Raw genomic sequence first — 20,854 nt, 5'->3', positions numbered from 1 at the left:
TCTAAAGCGATAATTCTAGGTTGAGGGGTGGTTTAGCTGAAATTAAATGTAATTTGTTTATATAATGAATACACTATTTTCTCAAGTATTAAGGAATTTAAGGATTAAGGAACTTGAATTGTTGACTAGGTATTTCTTTACACTCTTAACATGCAGAGCAATCACTTAGAGGGTGGTTTCTCGCCATTGTGTTGGGATACCGAACGCCCAGACAGAGCTGGTGCATATACTTATAAAAGGATTGTCAAGAGCGTCAGGAACAGACACATGAAAATGTGAATGTGCTTTATCAACGGACAGACGTGTTTTTGCTACAGAAGCTTAAGAACCCGCAGTAAGTGTATTCCTTTAACTGTTTGCATTAATTGACTCTTTGTAATATTAGGCAATTTAAATGGTTTATTAATGGCATTGGTTGAAGCTCAATGTTAAATTAAAATCTCCATACCATCATACAGTATTTTAGCCAATATGACACGAATCTTGATTTGCAAATAAACTTGGTTGGAGGTACACAACACACTCCCCACCTCTTGTCATGAGCCGTCCGGCCATTACCGAGGATCATATACCAGAAAACAGGATCTTTAGCAATTTAATTTTCCGAGAATTTTCTGCACCTACCTAGCTCAAATTCTAGATGTCGGATTAAACCTAGACTATAGCATCCATAATGTGACCATTGGATTAAAAAAATGTCAGATTGACAAAATTTGTAGGTGCAAAAGTTATTTAGTGTATAATTAATCACTCTCACATGCTCATTTCTGACCATTAAGAACCAATGACCTTTTTGTAGCATCTGACAACGTTAACATCTTTTCAGACGAATCTGAGTTTTAAAACCCGGGACAGAAACTCGGTTGCTCAGCTAATCAACAACACAAACAGCTCGCTGCCTGCATCAGCCAGCAGCCAGTCATGAAAAGTGGTTGAAGACAAACCTAGGCTACTATAGATAGCTATAGGTTGGCATTCAAAGAGGTGCATTCACACTGCCTTAGCCCAGGGCTAAGCAAGTGTTCACACTTGCACATTCTAAAGTGGGCTAGCACCAACCTTTGCCCAGGGATTTCTGCCACTCTTCCGGAGCAGGGTTAGCACTGACTTTTCAGGGCTAGCCCTAGAAACGTGGTGCCAAAATACAGTGAGGGAAAAAAGTATTTGATCCCCTGCTGATTTTGTACGTTTGCCCACTTACAAAGAAATGATCAGTCTATAATTTTAATGGAAGGTTTATTTCAACAGTGAGAGACAGAATAACAGCAGAAAAACACCCCCAAAGCATAATGTTTCCACCTCCATGTTTGACGGTGGGGATGGTGTTCTTGGGGTCATAGGCAGCATTCCTCCTCCTCCAAACACGGCGAGTTGAGTTGATGCCAAAGAGCTCCATTTTGATCTCATCTGACCACAACACTTTCACCCAGTTGTCCTCTGAATCATTCAGATGTTCATTGGCAAACTTCAGACGGGCATGTATATGTGTTATCTTGAGCACGGGGACCTTGCGGGCGCTGCAGGATTTCAGTCCTTCATGGCGTAGTGTGTTACCAATTGTTTTCTTGGTGACTATGGTCCCAGCTGCCTTGAGAACATTGACAAGATCCTCCCGTGTAGTTCTGGGCTGATTCCTCACCGTTCTCATGGTCATTGCAACTCCACGAGGTGAGATCTTGCATGGAGCCCCAGGCTGAGGGAGATTGACAGTTCTTTTGTGTTTCTTCCATTTGTGAATAATCGCACCAACTGTTGTCACCTTCTCACCAAGCTGCTTGGCGATGGTCTTGTAGCCCATTCCAGGTTTGTGTAGGTCTACAATCTTGTCCCTGACATCCTTGGAGAGCTCTTTGGTCTTGGCCATGGTGGAGAGTTTGGAATCTGATTGATTGATTGCTTCTGTGGACAGGTGTCTTTTATACATGTAACAAACTGAGATTAGGAGCACTCCCTTTAAGAGCGTGCTCCTAATCTTAGCTCGTTACCTGTATAAAAGACACCTGGGAGCCAGAAATCTTTCTGATTGAGAGGGGGTCAAATACTTATTTCCCTCACCCTTGGCCCATGTCCTCCTGCCTAACCCTATTATCACAGTCTCTCTGACAGGGAGTTACTCCAGGAATAGAACGTATTATGGTGCATAGATAGGGCTTATACACTTCTTATATGAATGTAGTATTAGCTCTTGAAATGGTATAATGCAATGTAAAGGAAACAATAATATTACGACTTCCTGGCACGGAGTGCTCCATGTTCCTGCTGATAGCAAGCCTCAACCTGGATCCATGATTGAAAATATAATAGCGCCGGAGGGGATGGCTGCCATTTTACGGGCTCCTAACCAACTATGCTATTTTGTGGTTTTTTTTGCATTGTTTGTAACTTATTTTGTACATAATTTTGCTGCCACCATCGCCTATGACCGAAAAGAGGTTCTGGATATCAGAACAGCGATTACTCACCTTGAACTGGACAAAGATATTTTCTTTAATGAGTCCGACGCGAAGGATATCCGGCTTCCCCGAGACGAGGCCCAAATCCCAGTCATTCACGTGAAGAAAAGATGGAAATACAGGTGGCGGAGATTGGGTTGCCTTGTGAGAATTAGTCAGCAAGTGGTAACCCACCTCTACCATCCACTCTGTTGGCCAACGTGCAATCACTGGAAAATAAACTCAGCTTGAGACTATACTATGAACGGGACTTTAAAAACTGTAATATCTTATGTTTCACCGAGTCATGGCTGAACGACAATACTATTCAGTTGGCTGGGTTTTCTGTTCATCGGCAGTACAGAACAGATACAGTTGAAGTCGACTCCAACCTACATACACGTAGGTTGGAGTCATTAAAACACGTTTTTCAACCACTCCACAAATTTCTTGTTAACAAACTATAGTTTTGCCAAGTTGGTTAGGATATCTACTTTGTGCATGACACAAGTAATTTTTCCAATAATTATTTCACTTATAATTCACTGTATCACAATTCCAGTGGGTCAGAAGTTTACAGACAATAAGTTGACTGTGCCTTTAAACAGCTTGGAAAATTCCAGAAAACTATGTCATGGCTTTAGAAGCTTCTGATAGGCTACTTGACATCATTTGAGTCAATTGGAGGTGTACCTGTGGATGTATTTCAAGGCCTACCTTCAAACTCAGTGCCTCTTTGCTTGACATCATGGGGAAATCAAAAGAATTCAGCCAATACCTCAGGAAAAGAATTGTAGACCTCCACAAGTCTGGTTTATCCTTGGAAGCAATTTCCAAATGCCTGAAGGTACCGCTTTCATATGTACAAACAATAGTACCCAAGTATAAACACCATGGGACCACGCAACTGTCATACCACTCTGTCTCCTAGAGATGAACGTACTTTGGTGCAAAAAGTGCAAATCAATCCCAGAACAACAGCAAAGGACCCTGTGAAGATGCTGGAGGAAACAGGTACAAAAGTATCTATATCCACAGTAAAACGAGTCCTATATTGACATAACCATAAAGGCTGCTCAGCAAGGAAGCAGCCACTGCTCAAAAACGGCCATAAAAAAGCCAGACTACGGTTTGCAACTGCACATGGGGACAAAGATGGTACTTTTTGGAGAAATGTCCTCTGGTCTGATGAAACAAAAATATAACTTTTTGGCCATAATGACCATCGTTTTGTTTGGAGGAAAAAGGGGGACGCTTGCAAGCCGAAGAACACCATCCCAACCGTGAAGCACGGGGGTGCCAGCATCATGTTGTGGGGGTGCTTTGCTGCAGGAGGGACTGGTGCACTTCACAAAATAGATGGCATCATGTGGAAGGAAAATGATGTGGATATATTGATGCAACATCTCAAGACACCAGTCAGGAAGTTAAAGCTTGGTCGCAAATGGGTCTTCCAAATCGACAAAGACCCCAAGCATACTTCCAAAGTTGTGGCAAAATGGCTTCAGGACAACAAAGTCAAGGTATTGGAGTGGCCATCACAAAGCCCTGACCTCAATCCTATAGAAAATTTGTGGGCAGAACTGAAAAAGTGTGTGCGAGCAAGGAGGCCTACAAACCTGACTCAGTTACACCGGCTCTGTCAGGAGGAATGGGCCAAAATTCACCCAACGTATTGTGGGAAGCTTGTGGAAGGCTACCCAAATTGTTTGGCCCAAGTTAAACAATTTAAAGTCAATGCTACCAAAAACTAATTGAGTGTATGTAAACTTGTGACCCACTGGGAATGTGATGAAAGAAATAAAAGCTGAAATAAATAATTTTCTCTACTAATATTCTGACATTTCACATTCTTAAAATAAAAGTGGTGATCCTAACTGACATAAAACAGGGAATTTTTATGAGGATTAAATGTCAGGAATTATGAAAAACGGAGTTTAAATGTATTTGGCTAAGGTATATGTAAACTTCCGACTTCAACTGTACGTATTCAGATAACAAAACATTTCTCACCATCACAGTTAAATACATCCTACTTAAAACACTCCTCCTTCTCTCCAATCCTTACATTTTATGGCTCTACAGGAAGATAATAAAGAGGGTAACAGGATACCAAACCTTTATTACTGTAACGGCTGACTTCTTCGTCAGACGTAACAGAAGTCATCGCCTGAGAACGTGGACCAATACGCAGCGGAGTTAGTGTTCATCTTTGAATTTAATTAAGCAAGAACACTATACAAACACAAAACAAGGAAACCGACAGCCAAACAGTCCTGTCAGGTGCAAAACACTAAACAGTAACAATCCCCCACAAAACCCAAAGGAAACACCTGCTCCTTATGTGTGACTCCCAATCAACAACAACGAACTTCAGCTGTGCCTGATTGGGAGCCACACACGGCCCAAAACAAAGAAATACAAAAACATAGAAAAAGAACATAGAACGCCCACCCAATGTAACACCCTGGCCTAACCAAAATAAAGAACAAAAACCCCTCTCTATGGCCAGGGCGTTACAGTACCCCCCCCCCCCAAGGTGCGGACTCCGGCCGCAAAACCTGACACTGAAGGGGAGGGTCCGGGTGGGCCTTCTTACGGCGGCGGCTCAGGTGCGGGACATGGCCTCTGTCCCACCCTTGGCGTCGCCCTCTTAGGTGGCGCACCTGGCCGCACCGAAGGTCTGGTGGGTGACCCTGACTTCGCCCGGCTAGCGGGCGACCCTTGTTTCGCCCGGCTGGCGGGCGGCGATGGCTGCGCCCAACTGGCGGATGACCCTGGCTGCGCCCGGCTGGCGGGCGGCGATGGCTGCGCCCGGCTGGCGGGCGACCCTGGCTGCGCCCGGCTGGCGGGTGGTGCTGGCTGCGCCCGGCTGGCGGGTGGTGATGGCTGCGCCCGGCTCCGGACAGGCGGGCCACTCTGGCAGATCCGGACAGGCGGGCCACTCTGGCAGATCTGGACAGGCGGGCCACTCTGGCAGCTCCTGACTGGTGGGTGGCTCCTGACTGGTGGGTGGCTCTGGCAGCTCCTGACTGGCGGGCGGCTCTGGCAGCTCCTGACTGGCGGGCGGCTCTGGCAGCTCCTGACTGGCGGGCGGCTCTGGCAGCTCCTGACTGGCGGGCGGCTCTGGCAGCTCCTGACTGGCGGGCAGCTCTGGCGGCTCCGGACTGGCGAGACCCACTGGAGGCCTAGTCCTGGGAGGTGGCACAGGACGGACCAGGATGGGGAGACCCACTGGTGGCCTGGTCCTAGGAGGAGGCACAGGACTGACCAGGATGGGGAGACCCACTGGAGGCCTGGTCCGTGGAAGCGGCACAGGAGAGACCAGGATGGGGAGACCCACTGGAGGCCTGGTCCGTGGAGCAGGCACAGGACAGACCAGGATGGGGAGACCCACTGGTGGCCTGGTCCGAGGAGGAGGCACAGGCTTAACCAAGATGGGGAGACCCACTGGAGGCCTAGTCCTGGGCGCAGGCACAGGATAGACCGGGTCCTCAAGACGCACTGGAGGTCTATAGCGCACGGCCTGCACAACCCGTCCTGGCTCGATGCCCAACCTCCCCCGGCAGATGTTAGGAGCTGGGATGTAGCGCACCGGGCTCTCCACGCGTACTGGGGACACCGTGCGCTTTACCGCATAACACGGTGTCTGACCAGTACTGCACTGCCTCCTGTAAGCACGGAGAGCTGGCTCAGGTCTCCAACCTGACTCTGTCACACTCCCCGTGTGCCCCCCCCCAAAAAATTGTTGGGGCTGCCTCTCAGGCTTCCTTGCAAGCCGTGTTCCCTCATACCGTTGGTCCTTCTTTCCTGCTGCCTCCACTCTTCTGAGTGCCTCTACCTGTTCCCATGGGAGGCGATCCCTTCCGACCAGGATCTCTTCCCAAGTGTAGGATCCCTTGCCGTCCAAGATGTCCTCCCATGTCCAGTCCTTTCTCTCCCTGGTCCAGGATCCTTGCTCCTCCTGGCGCTGCTCCTTCCTCCGCTGCTTGGTCCATTGTTGGTGGGGGATTCTGTAACGACTGTCTTCTTCGTCAGACGAAACAGAGAAGTCATCGTCTGAGAACGTGGACCAATACGCAGCGGAGTTAGTGTTCATCTTTGAATTTAATTAAGCAAGAACACTATACAAACAGAAAACAAGGAAACCGACAGCCAAACAGTCCTGTCAGGTGCAAAACACTAAACAGAAACAATCCCCCACAAAACCCAAAGGAAACACCTGCTCCTTATGTGTGACTCCCAATCAACAACAACGAACTTCAGCTGTGCCTGATTGGGAGCCACACACGGCCCAAAACAAAGAAATACAAAAACATAGAAAAAGAACATAGAATGCCCACCCAATGTAACATCCTGGCCTAACCAAAATAAAGAACAAAAACCCCTCTCTATGGCCAGGGCGTTACAATTACTCCCTTAAGAGAATCTGTCCTCACCTCCTGACCTCAACCCCTCCTTCATCTAATCCACAGATGTCCATCTGTCTCCCCTGTTTCACACGTTGCTCTCCTCTCCTCCACCCAACACATTCCGAAGTCATCTGTCTTTCTTCAGAGAACCATTAACTTCTGACATAAAACCCAGTGTCTTTCACTTCCTGTCATTCATTTAATAACTCAATGATCAAAGTTTAGCCGACTCCAACAGTCCTTCCTCTTGAACAATAGCGTCCTAATGTTCAATTTACATAAACTTGGAAATGACTTAAATGGATAAACAATAATAAAACATGAATAATAAAATAAACTAACAAATTATTATAAAACATGAATTAAACACACAAACAAATGAACAAATAAGGAACAAACATTCACCGCAAGGTTTACAAATTCAGAGACTTATGGCCTCTGTACTATGATCACACAATTTTATTTCCATCTATCATCTCACAAAAAAATGCTATTCCAGCTGAATCTGCTGTCTCGTTCCATTGCAGATGGAGCAGCTTTTACTTTCTCCACTTTCCCCTTCTGGTTCCTAAGAGAGTAATAGCACAAGACTTGGAAAGCAACAAAAAGACACACAAACATAACAGCATTAATACCGTGTTAAGATATTCCCAATTATACGTGAACGACAACTCAAAGTTTGATAACATGACAATTCCCACTCTCTCTTAGCCTGCTATGCCTTCAGGATACTTTTCTGCTGAGTTTGGCAAAAATGGAAGCGCTAAAAAGCTTCCTCATGCTTTCACCCAGTCTTCCCCGTCAGACTACAGGATCCAAGAGGTGTTCCCAAGCCATGTCATTCTCACTTTGCTCCCCATCATCTACCTCTATAGCCACCCGATATATACGTGCGGTAGTCTTAATCAATTTTACCTCATGTTGAGGTAACTCAACACTGTGTATTCGTTTTAACATCAATGCCCTCAGCACATGATATCCCAACAATATCACCAAAGTAACCCCTACTATTACTAACACTGCTCCTGACGCATATCTCACAATACCCCTCATTTGCGCTGTAGTCCAGTTCCATGCTGTCAATATAGCCTCCTGCGCTACTACTACTGCTCCTTCTGTTACTGTCCCTACATCGACTGCTGTGAGAATAGCTGTTGCTTGCAATCCGTCTCCTGCTCAGCTATTATCTTCATGGTTTACTGATAGGTCTAGGACTGAACCTTTCAGATACCCCCTACCTGTTTCCCAGTGGATCCCTTGGTCCCTAGCCACCAACATCTCCAAGGACCTCCTGTGTTCTGCTACAGTTGGTACCTGCGGATAATACATCCTTGTGCTCAAGTTAGGTACACATCTCTCATCCCAAGGCCGATCTACCCCCCACCCATTTGTAAACACCCTTGTTACAGTGTAGACTTTGGGCCGCAATGGTTGATAAGCAGCCACCTTCTGACACTTTCCGTTTACTGTGGTTCGGTCCCAATCTACTGGGAGGTATGTCAAGTGTTTACTAGCTGTCAGAAATGGGGGAGAGATCACATTGTGTTCGAGGATGGCATAGCAGTGCAGACGTGTTTTGTTCGTCCTCTTGTGTACTTTTGTATTTTTCGTCCTTTTTTGTATATATTTCCATTTTATTTTCAATCTCTTTTCCATTTTAAATTAATTTTAGCCTGGATAATACTCGGCAGCCTACCAGTATCGGACTGTTTCTCCACTACAACACCGGCTTCCTGCCGTAAACTCTGGACCATTACTCCTGATCTTCACAGCTAGCTAGCTGCCACCGAGTGACCCAGTACTGAAGCTATCCCTGAGCCAGGCCAGGCCCACCTCCCGGCCTACTCAGTTGTTCACCCGGACTCCACCCAAACACGGCTAGAATCCACTACTCCACCGGAACCTTGCCGTAAGCTCTGGACCTTGGCACCGGATCACCGCTGCTACCGAGTGGCTATAGTGGCTAAGGCCCAGGCCCCGAAGCTAGCACCAGTTAGCCTTGAGCCAGGCACATCTCCCGGCTAGCAAACTAAATTACTACAACTACAATACCTCTTTCGCCATCTGGCTTGGATCCTTTGTCGACACAGCGCCCCGCCGCACCACCACGACTGGTCTGCCGACGAATACTCCATCCGCTGTGCCATCAACCGGCCTCCATCGGACGTCAGAGCAGACGCTTCTACTAGCCCCGGGCTGCTAACTTTAAACGCCGTGTCGCCCGCGTGCTAGCGTAGTAGTGACTACTCTGCGGCTTCCCTGTTCCATCAATTGCTGTCCCTAGGACCCTATGATCACTTGGCTACATAGCTGATGCCTGCTGGACTGTCCATTAATCACGGTACTCCATTCTGTTTATTTTTGTTTATCTGTCGGCCCCAGCCGCGAACTCAGGCTCTGTGTGTAGTTAACCGACCCTCTCTGCCCATTCATTGTCATTTTACCTGTTGTTGTTGTTTTAGCTGATTAGTTGTTGTTGTCTTACCCGTTGTTGTCTTAGCTAGCTCTCCCAATCAACACCTGTGATTGCTTTATGCCTCGCTTTATGTCTCTCTCAAATGTCAATATGCCTTGTATACTGTTGTTTAGGTTAGCTATCATTGTTTTAGTTTACAATGGAGCCCCTAGTTCCACTCATCATACCTCTGATACCTCCTTTGTCCCACCTCCCACACATGCGGTGACCTCACCCATCATAACCAGCATGTCCAGAGATGCAACCTCTCTTATCATCACTCAGTGCCTGGGCTTACCCGCACCCCACCATACCCCTGTCTGCACATTATGCCCTGAATCTCTCCTACCACGCCCAGAAATCTGCTCCTTTTATTCTTTGACCCCAACGCTCTAGACGACCAGTTTTGATAGCCTTTAGCCGTACCCTCATCCTACTCCTCCTCTGCTCCTGTGGAGGTAAACCCAGGCCCTGCGTGTCCCCAGGCACCCTCATTTGTTGACTTCTATGATCAAAAAAGCCTTGGTTTCATGCATGTTAACATCAGAAGCCTCCTCCCTAAGTTTGTTTTACTCACTGCTTTAGCACACTCCGCCAACCCTGATGTCCTTGCCGTGTCTGAATCCTGGCTTAGGAAGGCCACCAAAAATTCTGAGATTTCCATACCCAACTACAACATTTTCCGTCAAGATAGAACTGCCAAAGGGGGAGGAGTTGCAATCTACTGCAGAGATAGCCTGCAAAGTTCTGTCATACTTTCCAGGTCTATACCCAAACAGTTCGAACTTCTAATTTTAAAAATGAATCTCTCCAGAAATAAGTCTCTCACTGTTGCCGCCGGTTATCGACCCCCGCTCGCAGCTGTGCCCTGGACACCATATGTGAATTGATCGCCCCCCATCTAGCTTCAGAGTTCAATCTGTTAGGTGACCTAAACTGGGATATGCTTAACACCCCGGCAGTCCTACAATCTAAGCTAGATGCCCTCAATCTCACACAAATCATCAAGGAACCCACCAGGTACAACCCTAAATTCGTAAACATGAGCACCCTCATAGACATTATCCTGACCAACTTGCCCTTCAAATACACCTCTGATGTTTTCAATCAGGATCTCAGCGATCACTGCCTCATTGCCTGTATCCGCTATGGGTCCGCGGTCAAACGACCACCCCTCATCACTGTCAAACGCTCCCTAAAACACTTCTGCGAGCAGGCCTTTCTAATCAACCTGGCCCGGGTATCCTGGAAGGATATTGACCTCATCCCGTCAGTTAAGGATGCCTGGTCGTTCTTTAAAAGTAATTTCCTCACCATCTTAGATAAGCATGCCCCTTTCAAAAAATGCAGAACTAAGAACAGATATAGCCCTTGGTTCACTCCAGACCTGACTGCCCTTGACCAGCACAAAAACATCCTGTGGCGGACTGCAATAGCATCAAATAGTCCCCGCGATATGCAACTGTTCAGGGAAGTCAGGAACCAATACACGTAGTCAGTCAGGAAAGCAAAGGCTAGTTTTTTCAAGCAGAAATTTGCAACCTGTAGCTCTAACTCCAAAAAGTTTTGGGACACTGTAAAGTCCATGGAAAACAAGAGCATCTCCTCCCAGCTGCCCACTGCACTGAGGCTAGTTAACACTGTCACCACCGATAAATACATGATAATCGAACATTTCAATAAGCATTTCTCTACAGCTGCCCATGTCTTCCTCCTGGCTACTCCAACCCCGGCCTACAGCTCCGCCCCCCCGCAACTACTCACCCGAGCCTCCCCAGCTTATCCTTCACCCAAATCCAGATAGCAGATGTTCTGAAAGAGCAAAACCTGGACCCGTACAAATCAGCTGGACTTGACAATTTGGACCCTCTCTTTCTAAAACTATCCGCCGCCATTGTTGCAACCCCTATTACCAGCTTGTTCAACCTCTCTTTCGTATCGTCCGAGATCCCTAAAGATTGGAAAGCTGCCACAGTCATCCCCCTCTTCAAAGGGGGTGACACTCTAGACCCAAACTGCTATAGACCTATATCTATTCTGTCCTGCCTCTCTAACGTCTTCGAAAGCCAAGTTAATAAACAGATCACTGACCATTTCGAATCCCACCGTACCTTCTCCGCTGTGCAATCCGGTTTCCGAGCCGGTCACGGGTGCACCTCAACCACGCTCAAGGTCCTAAACAATATCATAACCACCATCGATAAAAGACAGTACTGTGCAGCCGTCTTCATCGATCTGGCCAAGGCTTTCGACTCTGTCAATCACCGTATTCTTATCGGCAGACTCAACAGCCTTGGTTTCTCAAATGACTGCCTCTCCTGGTTCACCAACTATTTTGCAGACAGAGTTCAGTGTGTCAAATTGGAGGGCCTGTTGTCCGGACCTCTGGCAGTCTCTATGGGGATACCACAATGTTCAATTCTCGGGCCGACTCTTTTCTCTGTATATATATATCAATGATGTCGCTCTTGCTGCGGGTGATTCCCTGTTCCACCTCTACGCAGACGACACCATTCTGTATACTTCTGGCCCTTCCTTGGACACTGACCTAACTAACCTCCAAATGAGCTTCAATGCCATACAACACTCCTTCCGTGGCCTCCAACTGCTATTAAACACTAGTAAAACCAAATGCATGCTTTTCAACCGTTCGCTGCCCGCACCCGCCCGCATGACTAGCATTACCACACTGGACGGTTCTGACCTAGAATATGTGGACAACTATAAATACCTAGGTGTCTGGCTAGACTGTAAACTCTCCTTCCAGACTCATATTAAACATCTCCAATCCAAAATCAAATCTAGAATCAGCTTTCTATTTCGCAACAAAGCCTCCTTCACTCACGCCGCCAAGCTTACCCTAGTAAACCTGACTATCCTACCGATCCTCGACTTCGGCGATGTCATCTCCAAAATAGCTTCCAATACTCTACTCAGCAGACTGGATGCAGTCTATCACAGTGCCATCCATTTTGTTACCAAATCACCTTATACCACCCACCACTGCGACCTGTATGCTCTAGTCGGCTGGCCCTCGCTACATATTCGTCGCCAGACCCACTGGCTCCAGGTCATCTATAACTTTATGCTAGGTAAAGCTCCGCCTTATCTCAGTTCACTGGTCACGATAACAACACCCACCCGTAGCACATGTTCCAGCAGGTATATCTCACTGATCATCCCCAAAGCCAACACCTCATTTGGCCACCTTTCCGTCCAGTTCTCTGCTGCCAGTGACTGGAACGAATTGCAAAAATCGCTGAAGTTGGAGACTTATATTTCCCTCACCAACTTTAAACATCAGCTATCTGAGCAGCTAAACGATCGATGCAGATGTACATAGTCCATCTGTAAATAAATAGCCCACCCAATCTACCTACCTCATCCCCATACTGTTTTTATTTACTTTTCTGCTCTTTTGCACACCAGTATCTCTACTTGTACATCATCATCTGCTCATTTATCACTCCAGTGTTAATCTGCTAAATTGTAATTCTTCGCTACTATGGCCTATATATTGCCTACCTCCTCATGCCTTTTGCACACACTGTATATAGACTTTTTTTTTTCTACTGTGTCATTGACTTGTTTATTGTGTTATTGGCTTGTTTATTGTTTATTCCATGTGTAACTCTGTGTTGTTGTCTGTGTCACTGCTTTGCTTTATCTTGGCCAGGTCGCAGTTGTAAATGAGAACGTGTTCTAAACTAGCCTGCCTGGTTAAATAAAGGTGAAATTAAATTAAATAAAATGAGTGGCGTTGGAAGAGTATCCAACTGTACAAAACTCTGAGTCACATGTTTCTTAATCACACTCTGCAGGAGATGTGATGCTATTATCACAGCAAACTTTCCTTCTGGCGATGTGGCCTCCTGTATACAGGGATCGGTTGCTATTCTTTCAAGTGTTATGCCTTCTGTGACAAACTTATTACTGAAAGTTGACAACAGTGTCTGAAATGACAACACTTTCTCTGCTACTTTCACCATTATCTGGGTATGTGTAACGTTCAATTCCTCTTCATAATAGTCCCTATATTGTACACAACTAGCCGTCCTCCCTTTCCTACGAGCTATTTCCTGTACCAATATTCATAGAGGAGTGGTATCGTTCCCCAGAGACTCTAGTACCCACTTCCTTAACTTACTACCCACACAAACCTCCGCCCCAGTCCTATTAAATTCTGCTCTCCCGATTCCCTGTAACATTAATGCCTTGTTTTTTTGGACCCCATAGAATGCACTGATATCGGTTCAGCCAGAATCTGCAACTAACACTCCGTAGGACTGACCCTTGACCCCTCCATCATACCATCTACATTGATGGATGTTGGTCTCTGTCACTAGTTCAGGCCTTAAATGAGTTTGTAAGTATGCTTTCATCTGCTCATATGCATCTTCTTCCCCCTGTCGCTTGACAGTAAGAATAGTTTGGTTCCCATATTCCCCCCTTAGGATGTTGTCCAGAGTATAATTACCCCAACAAGCTATATTTCCCCAAGTTCATGGTCTACTGGTGTCCAAAACTTTCCCTGACCACTTCACTCCCTTAGTTGCTGTACTAAAGGGCATTACATTACTGGTGATACATCGTGATTAGTAACCTGTCTAGTAGTCGTAGCGTTAGTATCGACTTTACCCCAATGCATTCTCGCGTCTTCATATTTGGCAACCCATTCTATGTTAATAGTCAATCTATCGTCTTTACATGGTTCATTAACCCATCAGAGCAACCAACACTAAAATGGTGACAGTTAAAATCGCTCCCAGACCCAGCCCAACTGCTTGTCTACAGTGGACTCTACTCTTTCTCTCTCGCTTTAGCTCCGCTTCAGCTATCATGGCGACTTCTAGCTCACCCATTATGCTGTGGGATCTTGCTTTACGTGAGAAGTGTGAACCCACCGAGGAGAGGCTGTGATCTTTACCGCTGCGGTTGCGGTAAGTTGTACGGTGTGTGGTCCTGACCAACGCTGTCCCAACACCCCCGCCTGGTGGATCTTGATGTACACTCGATCTCCAGGAGTCAGCCCGTGCTCTCGGTTATCTCCTGGCGCCTGTTCCTCGTGTGCAGCTTTCACCTGGGAATATACACACTGCAACGCATGGGTCATTTTCTGACAAAATGACAACAAGATTCTCCCATTATTGCCAAATCACTCATTTGTGACATGTGAATAACAGCCCCTGGAACCCTCATCGGTCTGCCAGTCACCACTTTGTGTGGCGTGAGTCCAGTAGTGGCGTTAGTTGACACGCTCATTGACATCAGTACCATGTGTAAATTCGTAACCCAGTCTTTCCCTTCGGTACCTAAAGTCTTGGCCAATTTCTCCTTAATCGAATGATTCTGACGCTCAGTAATCCCTGCCGCTTGCGGCCTATATGGACAATGAAAAGCATGGGAGGTTCCCAAAGCCTTACATACTGATTGTAGCACTTTAGAAGTGAAATGCGTTCCTTGATCGGAATCTAATGTCCGAAATAAGCCCCATCTCGGTATCACTTCCATCAACAAAGTTTGTGCCACAAAGTTCACTGATGCTGTGGAAGTTGAAAATACTTCCATCCATCTTGAAAATCTGTCCACCACCACCGATACATGGGTCTTCCCCCTGCTTCGAGGGAGTGGCCCTATAAAGTCAATCTGCAATGATGTGAATGGTCCTTCCGGCAAGGGTTGCTGTCGGGCAGGAGTAGGCATTGTTGGTGCAATATTATGTTAGGCACATATCACACATCTTTTAACCCAGTACCGAAATGTTCCTAACACGCCCTTTCCCCACCACGTCTTCTTGAACTGAGAGTACATGTTCTCAGCCGATTGATGAGTTGGTCCATGATACATTTCAGAAAGAGTAACATGTATCCCACTTGGCGCCAATTTTATTTTATTTCACCTTTATTTAACCAGGTAGGCAAGTTGAGAACAAGTTCTCATTTACAATTGCGACCTGGCCAAGATAAAGCAAAGCAGTTTGACACATACAACAACACAGAGTTACACATGAAGTAAAACAAACATACAGTCATTAATACAGTAGAAAAATAAGTCTATATACAATGTGAGCAAATGAGGTGAGATAAGGGAGGTAAAGGCAAAAAAGGCCATGGTGGCAAAGTAAATACAATATAGCAAGTAAAACACTGGAATGGTAGATTTGCAGTGGAAGAAAGTGCAAAGTAGAAATAGAAATAATGGGGTGCAAAGGAGCAAAATAAATAAATAAATACAGTAGGGAAGAGGTAGTTGTTTGGGCTAAATTATAGATGGGCTATGTACAGGTGCAGTGATCTGTGAGCTGCTCTGACAGCTGGTGCTTAAAGCTAGTGCCAATGGCCTTCCAGTGGTAGGGTTATACCATAACCCTTCAATGTCTACTTGGCACCCCTGCTCTAACCACTCCCACATTTCTTTCTTGTTAGTTTGCTTCTGTAAATCTTTTAGACTCACAATTCCAGCCTTCGTATTCACAATATTTACATGTGGTTCTGTAACACTTTCTCGTCTGCTCTACAATTACCTATGGCGATTTTATCTGTGCGACTAGTATGAGCTTCACATTTCACCACTGCTAATTCACTGGGTAACTGACATGCTTCTAATAATACCTCTACCTCCGGTCCATTTTTTATTGGTGTTCCTGTCGCTGTTAACATGCCTCTTTGTGACCACAATGTACCAAAATCATGAACTACTTCAAATGTATACGGATAATCTGTGTATATTGTTAAATTCTCCCCTTCCGACAACCTACAAGCATCAGCTAGTGCATGTAACTCCGCCCCCTGGGCTGACACTGAGGCCGACATTGGGCTAGCCTTGGGCTAGCCTTTTCTCCTGTCATCACACACAGCGTACCCCGTTACTCTCTTCCCTTCTGTGGTCATGTAACTAGAGCCATCTGTATACAATACTTTTCCCGATTCTAATGCTGTCTCTTGCAAATCAGGCCTAGGTTTTGGAGTAATCTGATCTGGGTTACATGTATGCGATTCACCTTCCCCAGGCAACGGCATTAACAACGCAGGATTCAAAGCACCTATCTTCTGAAATTGTAGATTTTCCCCATTTGACGTTAACTCCCATTTTGTCCATCTTGCACTAGTAACATGTTGTGCTTTCGTGCTGTTCACTATGGTTGCTACTGCGTGTGGAACATACAAATCTACTTTTTGACCCATTGTAACGGAAGCCGTGTTATGCAACACCATTTCAGTCGCCTGTACCACCCTAAGGCACAGTGGCATTCCTTTTGCCACCGAGTCTAGCGATTTACTCCAGTACATTACCCGTCTCTCTCAACCCCCATGGTTTTGTGTAACCACCACACTACAATGTCCTTCTTGTTCATGAACAAAAAATGTATAATGTCATTTTAGGTTTGGCAATCCCAATGCTGGCGCTTGACACAATTGCTTCTTTAACTCGACAAACGCTTCCTCACATTCGTGATTCCACTCTATCCTCTCATCCTTCCCCCCTTTCGTCAACTCTGTAAGTGGCTCAGTAATTTCAGAGAATGACGGAATAAAATGTCTAACAAAATTGAAAACTCCTAAAGTTTTCCTGAGCGTGCGAGGAGTGTTTGGCCGTGCCAAAGAACGCATGGTTTCTACCCGATCCCAGGTAATGTGTTTCATGCCCTTAGAAATCGCAACCCCAAATATGTTACTTCTTGCTTTGCTAGTTGTGCTTTCTCATACGATGCCTTATGACCCTGTTGCGCCAAATAGTCTACCAATGTGGTGAGGTCTCGCATATGAGTTTCTTCGTCTTTTGACGCTAATAACAAATCATCCACGCATTGTACCAACACAGAACCTTCAAATGTCCACCCTTTTAATGATTGCTTCAATGCAGAATGATACCAAGTGAGACTATTTGTTAATCCCATCGGCACTCTAGCACACGTAAATTGCTCCCCCTGGCAACAGAACCCGAACCAGTGTCGTGACTCCTCAGCCACCGGCACAGACCAAAATCAGTTTTTCATGTCTAACACACTGTACCATTCTGAGTCTGAGGGAATAGATGCCATTAGGTATGCCAAATCTGCTACCACTGGTGTGATTTTCACTGCATGTTTGTTTATGCCACGAAAATCCACAGTAATACGCCATTTTAGTCATTTTTTTACTGGGTATAAAGGGCTGTTGCATCGAGCTGGTCCGCTGATCACTATGCCACGTTCAAGTAATATTGGAAGGTCCTCTGCCGCCGATTTCTCAGCCTCTGGTTTAATAGGGTATTGCTTCATTGGTGGCGGCAGTTCTCCCTCAACCACAACAGGCTTGCAACCTTTGATTAGACCACAATCTAATGCGTCTTTTGCCCAGAATGGATGGTCCTGAAACAACAATTGCTCTGCTTTCGCCGTTCTTACTGCCAATTTTTATTTGTTACCTTTCAGAATCCATTCCCCCGGCATCTCACAAAGATTATCCAACCCCAAAATCGGTTCTATTCTCGTAGCAATGTAAAATTATCCTGGTATTGTCACTGCTCCTAGGTTTAATGACATAGGTAATAGTTGTATCACCTTAGATTGTGTCCCTGTTACCCCGCTGAACATTATACTTTTCCCTGTCGCAAACTTAGTCAATCTTTCATCGTATGGAATTAGTGATATTTGAGCGCCTGTATCTATTAGAAAGTTGTGTGAGACGTGACCTCCTACGTCTCCTTTCACATAGAAACTGTAATCTCTATGAACCACTATTGATCGAATGGAGGCCATGTACTGCTATGCAAAATGTTCCGCTGCTTTCAAGAGGGTTTGCTGCTGCTCTTTTGACAAAGAAGCAAACGCTTTTACAGCAGCATTTCCTCCCAAGGCAGCGGGTTCCAGTACCACCCTACAATCCCTTTTCCAATGACCCTCAACACCACACCTAAAACAGGCCTCTGTTGATTTTCTTGCCTGTCCCTTTGTCTTATTTGGGCCATTGTAACCACTGTTAGTGACTTTCACTGTGGCAGCATTAACCACTCGTACTGCTGCGGAGTAAATGGAATTAGATTCTACTCTCAACGCTGCTTGTACTATTTCATCCCAGTGAGAATGCTGATCCACCACCCCTGCAATAGCCGTTTTGATAACAGGTTTCAAACCTGTCATCAAAGTTGACGTACATATTCCTGCATTTTGATCATATCTATCTCCCATCGTCAGGTTAGTATGCAACGCATCATCCATCCCATCCACATAATTGCGTACTCCCTCTTTCGCACCCTGAGTAGAGTTATTCATTTTCCTAGCTTCTGGTCGGAACAACACATTCCCAACCGTAGTTAAGAATCCTTCAATTTCATAATTGGCTGTTGCTGGGTCCAAGCCAGTGTTCTATACCCCTGTGCGAGTGTTGGCAACATGGCTCTTGGCAACAGCGAGTGTACAATATGATCGTAATGACCAGCATGGAATCCAAAAATTCTACCTTGTCTCCTCAAGAAACTGATAAATTCCTGTCCCTCTCTTACTGGATCTGGTGCTTCTTTCATAATACTACGCATTTCGCTCACGCTCAATGGCTGATGGTGATGCTGTATTTGTATCCGTACTTGGGGCTGCGCGTCATCTGGAATAGGGTTGTCCTCCCCTGGTTCTATTTATTTGGAATTAAGTTAAGGGGCCTAGCATGAGCCATGAAAAACAGCCCCAGACCATTGTTCATTCTCCACCAAACTCTACAGTTGGCACTATGCACTCGGGCAGGTAACGTTCTCCAGGCAACCGCCAAATCCAGATTTGTCTGTCGGACAAAAGGTTTGTAAGGAAGTTTTGTGTCAACACAAACTCTTCTGCAAGAACTGCAGCTTTCTCAAGAGTGAGATCCTTGTGCTCATAAATGTATGTAGCAACCCTTTCATGAAGGAAATTCTTGAACTGCTCGAGAAGTATTAGTGTCTTTAAATCCTCAAGGTCCTTGATCTTTTGAGAACCACACCCCCGATCAAAAGGACATGCTTGTTCCCTTGTGAACCTAACATGGCTTTGTTATTCTCTATGGGCATAAACAAATATAACACAAAAACATACATTCAAATTAATCTAATTCATTCAATATATAGCCCAGCCCTAAATTCAACTACAGCATATTATATACTAATGTTGGAGGACTTGTGTTGTCTGTTTTAATAGCATAAAATAACAGGGCTCATTCGCGCACAGTTTCAAGAATTTGTGAAATACGATTTTCTTTGAAGCACATAATGGTTATTTAGAGCATGTGCAACAATAATTTTGAAACCTCTTGTTATGGCTGTTAAATCTCTCTGTGATTTGGCCCACAATCCCATTAAAGCGACCTTGACCACAGCACAGTGGAGGGACAGGGGTGGGACAGGGGAGGGATAGGGGTGGGACTTTCAGAGGAAAAAGGGAGGGACAGGGGAGGGATAGGGGTGGGACTGCAGAGGAAAAGTGGAGGGACAGGGGTGGGGGGTGTAATAATAGATGAAGGCTGGCTGCTCAGGGCCCATGGGGCCGTGTTAGGACTACACTACAACAAAACCACTACTTCTGTTCACTGTGAATGTCTATGTTGAAACCTACCAACTTTCCACATCCTTTGCTGCACTTTAAATCAAACTCATCTCCAACTTTCATAAACACCTATTTCTCCTTATTTTACAGACTCCCTCTAGTTTGGGACGTGGTATGTGATAACACTACAGTGATAGAGAGAAAGCATCATGAAGGTGACAATCCTGCTCATCTGCTCCTGCCTGGTCTGGGGAGGCCTGGGGAAGCCACAGTTTCCTGGTAATACACACACCTGTCAATAAATGTAATGTCTCTTAACAGCATCCAGCTGTTTGACTGAAATCCACCAGGAAGAGCTCAGAGGGGACACATACTAACACAGATCTATTTCGTTCCATCTTCTCGCTGAAGTGTGCACTTGTTCACTCCCGTTCATATATTTCAAAGGAAAGGGACAGGTTTAGGAAATGTGGTGGAAAGATCCTTTAGCACATGCTGGAACCAATCCAATGCTCCTATAGTCCTTGAGGAGGAGTGAATGAGTGCACATTTCAGGAAGAAGGGTAGAAACTAAATTGGGCTTTGATTTATTGGAGATGTGACACATGCAGAAGTCTTCAACTGCTCTTATTAAGGAAGTGCCACTTATCTGTTGTTTATGGCATCCTGTTTAGGATAACACGGCTTGTTAGGGTTATAACTGTCAGTCTATTGACCCCACTGAACATAATTCACACTGCATTTACAATACGATGGCTAGTGAACCTCCATTTTCTCTGTTCTCTCTACAAAATGACCAGAATCATTTAGCTCCTGAATAGTATGTACCGATAAGGAGAGGTTCACAAAATGGATTCCAGATGTGTAATATTTGTTCCTAAACAGTTATAAGATTAGGTTCCTTCTTATCGTAACATCATTAATGTATTTGCTGGTGTATAGTAGGCAACGTGATTTCAGAAATAAGAAGCTTACATGCTGGAGATGTCCAAGGTCATATGGTTGGCAGTGGCAGACCCTACAGAACATGTCATTATCAACACAGTACATGTGTATGTGCTTATGG

The 20,854-nt window shown here is 45.5% G+C and overlaps 1 protein-coding gene across 1 annotated transcript in view; it reads left to right on the top strand.

Annotated features, from left to right (window-relative positions):
* The first annotated feature begins 268 nt into the window (after positions 1-268).
* Positions 269-20,854, top strand: part of LOC106565890 (alkaline phosphatase-like) — a 29,241-nt gene continuing 8,655 nt past the window's right edge. The window contains exons 1-2 of the mRNA XM_014133548.2: positions 269-334; positions 19,939-20,067. Of these exons, the coding sequence (XP_013989023.1) occupies positions 19,998-20,067 (70 nt within the window). The 5' untranslated portion in view covers positions 269-334; positions 19,939-19,997. The remainder of the gene's footprint in view (positions 335-19,938; positions 20,068-20,854) is intronic.

Source organism: Salmo salar, chromosome ssa12 (genome assembly GCF_905237065.1).
Source record: "Salmo salar chromosome ssa12, Ssal_v3.1, whole genome shotgun sequence".
In the NCBI taxonomy this organism is placed as follows: Eukaryota; Metazoa; Chordata; class Actinopteri; order Salmoniformes; family Salmonidae; genus Salmo; species Salmo salar.
Note: the sequence above shows the minus strand (reverse complement) of the source record. Positions and strands in the feature narration are given on the sequence as shown.